We start from the raw sequence: 6,000 nt of genomic DNA, 5'->3' as shown, positions 1-6,000 counted from the left end.
GTGCAGTACAGCTCAGTACTAGAGCAGTACATTGCTTAAGGTTTAAAGCACTTAGGAAAATAGCTGAGTTTCTGCACTCATCTTTAGGTAATGTGAACAGTTGAATTATAATTTATTATTGTAAATCACAGACGAAAGCTACAATCCAGCTTTTGTAAAACGGTGAAGGTTTCGATATAAAAATGAAAAATTTGACATCTCTCTCCACACTCCCACCCCTCCATTTCATAGAAATACACTTTCTCTCCATTTACTTCCCTCTCCAATTCCTTCCATGCCAGCAGTTATTCTATGTAATTATATGCATTTCCGTGTCTACATGTTCTTGTGCAGTTGGAAGATTTCAATGCTGAGAAACCTAAAGAGATACTCTTGCGACTGAAGCTGCAGGAAGGACATTGTGTCGATAGGAGGGAGCCTGTACACGAATGCATCCGTTTCAGTGTGCTTATGTCTCTGTGGACCAGTGCTGAATGGCTTAAAGAAAAAACTGATTTCTTATATTTGTTGAAATTCTCTTTACATCCAGACAGCAAACAATATAATAAATGCTCTGACAAAAAAAACAGGAAAACTATTTGGTATGTGCGGCTATTGCAGGAGTGTGATAAGCCTATTAAATAATATAAATCAGCCCAAATAAAATAAAGTGCACTTCTTAAGCATCAGGAGAGACGGGTATTTAGAGTTTAACAATAATTTATTACAATAGCATATTGCAATAGTGCAAAGTCTTTTTGGCGATTGGACTCCATCCTGAAGTAGGATAAACCAGGGGTAGAGATGCTGATATCTGCGCAGGCAGAATCCCCCCATGGTGTCCAGACACAGGTGGTGGTGTCGAAGAAGCGTTGCCGTAATGCCGATTGGAGGAGCCTGGGGTGGAGGAGGGTTGCAATGACCAGAGCTGAAACGACAACTGACAGCAGCAGAGGAGAACACATTTTAAAGTTGTACCAACAATGCTGTGATAGGCTTACAACTGGGCTGCCTCTAAATGGTTGGTTCATTCATCGTGCCCGCCCCCAATCAGCTAATGGAGTAATCGCTGCAAGACTGAGACTGCTTGTGAATGAACCAGCTGTAACGAATGTCTTCCTGTCTGAACTTTCGCTGAGCTAAATTTTTTAGCTTTACAGCAGTAAAAGAAGAATATTAGCTGATTATGTTAATTATGATATGCAAACGTTAAAATTCTACGTCAGTATATTTGTAAGGAGGCCTGAATGGCTGGTAACCTGGAGACTATTTCACTAGATTCTGCGACTTTTGGGGTGTGATCGCTACCTTAAGTGCAACATTGGGCTGGGTTTTATGGTTGGATTTTCTTCATGGTCTATCTTGCTCTTACTGCCTGTTCAAGATTAGTAACCCTAGCTTTCATATGTGGATGCACACGTGTGTATGTGTGTGAAATATTCTTATCTGGGGATTATTTAGGGACCAGGAGAGAGGCTGCAGACCATTTACCCCTCCACACACATGAACATGCACACACACAAGCACGCACACACTGTGGGGCATGACGGAGAGCTATTGACTGCCTACCTGGCCTGACAGACCATTCACAATCTCTCTCTGTGTGAAGTCTTATGTACTGGAAGAGGTGAGTGTGTTTGTGCATGAGTGAGTGAAAGGAGCGAATTGAGAGGGCGGAAGGAAAATTACTTCATGACCACGTGTGTGTATGACAGGAATATATTATTTTTGTATTTGTCCTAGATGACTTTTGCTTCCTTTTTGTGTCCCATGCATACATTATACCACTGTAATAATAATGATACTCCTCAGTTATTAAGGAGCAATGGGCTGCAGTGAAGCACCCGGGGAGCAACACAGGGTTCACTGTCTTGCTCAAGGACACTTTGACATGTGGGGAGAGCGGGTACCTTGTGGTTGCGAGACAACCACGCTCCCCATGAGCTACAGATGACCCCAGCAGTTGGCTTCTCAGATTTATTTTGAAATTGCGAGTTGACATGGAGTTCGGCTTCGAATGAGCAGCACTATAGCGCTGATCTTTCTGACAAATTTCCTCTTCGCCTTTCCAGGTCATTGAATCCAGAGTTCATCCCATTAGACAAGTGGAAGTGTGTATTTGGACTCAACGTCTACATGATTGCATTCAGCATAATCTGAAGAAAATGTTGTCTTAAAGCTACTGTATTTTCTATTACAATGTTCATCCTCTTTTTTTAAAGTAATGAATGATTTCCTCAAAGCAGGAGTTAAAAAAGAATTGTGTTAGAACATTACCATGATGGTCATTGCACACACTTGATGCACCAATCTAGTTTGAAGATGTTTTATTGAGTCATGTGACAAGAGTAAGAAGAAGGAAAATCCAACAGCAGCGGTAATGCAAGATAATAAATACCTTGATAGTCTTAAATGTAATTCAATAAAATGCAGTAAAAAGGTAATGCTAGCCTGTCCCAGACTCATTATGAAGAAGCAGATCATCAATGTATGTTGTCCATATACCATTCCGTGCTTTATAAAACAACAGTTTTGTAAAGTAAATTCCTTACTTCCTTGACACAGGTCAGCTTAAAGATCTGGAAAATCCAAAAGAAGACCACTCTCCTGTTCTTCTTTTGGATTTTATTTAGACACACTGTATTATTTACAATGGTAGTGCTAGTAAGTAAGATGTACGTTTTAGTCCATGACATATTTATGAGTTGGTTTGTGCTCTTAAATGTTTGTAATTAAAGTGGATCACTAACTTGTCAACGTTTTTCTTTTGGTCCAAAGATATTCCTTTCAGTTGTATCTTTGTTAAGTGAACACAATATTGGCACATCCATTGAATGATTGATGTGCTTACTCATTGCTGGTTTGGGACCATAGTCAGCTGGTGATGCTATATCAATTTATGTTGCAATTGGTTGGAGTGTTTCCTGGTCCGCTGAACGAGAGCTTGAAAAGCTAGAAAAGCTGCGCCGGTTTGAGTGAAGGCCGAATAAGACAGATCTCTGCCATTATTGGTGAATGTGGAGAATCTACTGAGAACAATGAAATCCACCGCTTCACTTATTGAACAAACATGAATTGTTTCCTCTTTTCTAAATCCATTATTCATTCTAATTTGGCTACAGGTCCAGTTTGCTTGTTTTAGAGGATATTTCGCAGTGCAGTCTTGAGGTTGCTAGTTAGTCAACAATGTGTTGAATGGCCACAAACCACTTCACTTAAACTCCAGCTGGGCTTTGTGTGTCTGCTCTTGTGAGCAAGTCTTCTTTTGACAATGCAGTGAATGTGTAAATCACAAGATGTCTGTTAGTTTTGGTGATTTAATAAGGTCTATCCTCGTCATTTGTTTAAAATTTAATTAATGAAATATAATATTTTTTTCTTTTTCTTCCCTCCTTCCTTCCTCTTCATTCTATCCTTTTTCACTTTCTCTGCTTCTCCATGTCTCCTCTTTCTCTCTCCCTTGTTCCTCGTATTCTTCCTCTGTCCACAGAGAAGTGTGATGAGGCTCTCTCCTCTCCTCTGCCTCACACCGCCTTCACCAGCTCGTCTATGTTCTCCAACGGCTATGCACCTGGATATGCCAAGCTCAACAGGAGAGGAGGTACAAACACACACACATACACACACACACATGCACGCACAAACACAAACACACACACGATTAATATACAAAGAGGGAAGTCCATGCTGTCAACAGAGAGAGTAAATCTAGGAGTAAATATCTATTTTCAGGAATGTGTACATACATCCATATGAATGATTTTACAAGATGGCACAATGAGAGGTAAATGTCCAGCCTGCAGACAGGCTTTATATTGTTGCACAGCTGCACTCACCCCCCTCCCCCTCCTTCCTCCACCTCATATTTTTCTCTCTCTATTTACTTTTGTCTTCTTCTCTCCCTTCCGTCTCCCGGCTCTGGTCATTATCTCAGTGACTCAGACTGGAGCTCATTTCCACATCAGTCCACAGCAGACAGAGCTAGGACCAGACAATTACACCCCTCTATGTTTAGACAATTAATATGTTACACTTTTACATCTAATGTAGTCACACCACAGCAGAGGCAACATAACTCAGAGTTGGCAAATAAACACAAGGTACGCCGGTGTATTTAACCATATCAATAGAAATATTGCTGAGAGGACCGGGCTGCTACTCGTTTAACAATGACACCAATCAGGAAGTGGCAAAGAAGGAAGAGAAGAAGGAATGAAATAAAGAGTTGTCGAAGACAGCAATAATGGATGTGTAAATATCCAGCTTGCGCATTCTGTCCACGCATGATTTCATTTATTCGATTTCATCAAAGATGGAGGTCCTCTGGGGAACGTGTAATGGTTGATGCAATTAAATCCAGTTATCAGGGATTGGTGTACAGAAAAGCTACAGTAACATATAGATCTAGTTAAATGCACTTACACAAGGTCAAAATAAGTTTGCCCCTCAAGCACTATTTTGTTATTCCATTAATGAAGTATACTATCACTGAAGTTATTTATTTCTAGAATACCTTCATTTTTTGACAAGTTTCATAAAATCTCCGAAATAATTACAAGAGGCATTATCCATACTAAAAGACTTATTTAGCTGTAGAATGGTTACTGTCTATATTTGATAGACCTTGAACAGTTCCTGTCCGGGTGAGCGGTGCATAATCTTACTGCAAAAAGAAGAAATACTCAGCTATCTTCCTTTTCCAAAACCTGTCAATTGTGGCTTGTAATTAGGAGCCCAACATGTTCTAGTGACATCTAACACATCTCCAAAGTGAAATGACAGTCAGAACCACCAATGTGATAAACTACTTTTTAGATTTTGACATAAGTGTACCAAAATGGATACATACTGTACCCAAGCAAGTTTCAAAGAAGTAGGGGGAATTAAGGAAAAGTACAAAGTTTCACCTCATCCTCTGTGTCTTGGTGTCCTCCATAGAATGACAATGTGTTTTTATGATGAGGTCATCACCTTGTTAGCATACAGCATCTGACAAGGGGGAATATAAGTTCTGCAGGAAGGGACGGTGAGGTGACATCCATCGAAAAACTTCTTTACAAGATCAGAAATACAGTGTCCAAAAAAATCTACTTGTTTTTTTTCTAAAGAACATCTCATTTCATCTGCTGCGAAGGAAGATGCTGCTCCAAATTGAAATCGGCATTGTTATTTATTGTGAGTTTTCTAACACAAACAAAACACATACATCCTGGAGCACAAACAAAATCAAATCTAAATATACACGTTCAAACAGTGAAACAGTTGCAAAAAACACTTGACACATGTACACTTTTGCAGAAAATTCATTCTATTCAGTTTATTTTTTATCACAAGTTAGTTATGAATTTGCCTTAGAGGGCTTTACAATCTATGACATCCCTGTCCCAGGACCCCACATCAGATCAGGAAAAACTCCCAAGAAATAGTAAAAACCACAAGCGTTTTAAAAACAGTACTGTACAAACGTCGACTGCAGCACAGGAACTACTCACATTCATCACTCATTTAAATTCACAAAGACCCAGGATCACAAACTCATGCCCATAGTCATACTATAAAGACAAGCAGCTACATTTGGCAGCCAAATGTGTGCTGATAAGCCAATCTTCTCTAATCTCCTCCTGCTATGTAACAGGGGAGGCACACAATCAATGGGTTGCACCACTCATCTCTACGCTTGTGTTGTGAACGCTGACCGCTATTAGGGTTTTATGCTACAGACTCAAGTGTGTCCGGGTTTATGCGTATGTTAATTTCTGGGTGCCCGCTCCTATATCTGTGTGTGCGTTAAGGAGAAGTTGCATTATGCTGTAATGATTTTCAGGTGCCAGCCAGTCACCAGGCCCCTGCTGGTTCATTTGACACACAGTGTGTATGAATACAGGAATAGGAATAAGCTTGTGCACATTACTTTATGTATGTGTTCGGAAGAGGCCGTTTTCTGAATGCTCCGTGTCTGGCACCTGAAACACACATGATGCTAAATGCCCTTTAGCTTCGTTTCGAAAACACAATCACTCA

The 6,000-nt window shown here is 40.1% G+C and overlaps 1 protein-coding gene across 1 annotated transcript in view; it reads left to right on the top strand.

Moving 5' to 3' along the window:
* The first annotated feature begins 3,517 nt into the window (after positions 1 to 3,517).
* The window catches only part of cntnap2a (contactin associated protein 2a), a 217,510-nt gene continuing 215,027 nt past the window's right edge, over positions 3,518 to 6,000 (top strand). Inside the window, exon 1 of the mRNA XM_056434085.1 lies at positions 3,518 to 3,580. Within this exon, the coding sequence (XP_056290060.1) occupies positions 3,529 to 3,580 (52 nt within the window). The 5' untranslated portion in view covers positions 3,518 to 3,528. The remainder of the gene's footprint in view (positions 3,581 to 6,000) is intronic.

The sequence above is a fragment of the Pseudoliparis swirei genome, chromosome 16, assembly GCF_029220125.1.
Source record: "Pseudoliparis swirei isolate HS2019 ecotype Mariana Trench chromosome 16, NWPU_hadal_v1, whole genome shotgun sequence".
NCBI classification, from domain to species: domain Eukaryota; kingdom Metazoa; phylum Chordata; class Actinopteri; order Perciformes; family Liparidae; genus Pseudoliparis; species Pseudoliparis swirei.
Note: the sequence above shows the minus strand (reverse complement) of the source record. Positions and strands in the feature narration are given on the sequence as shown.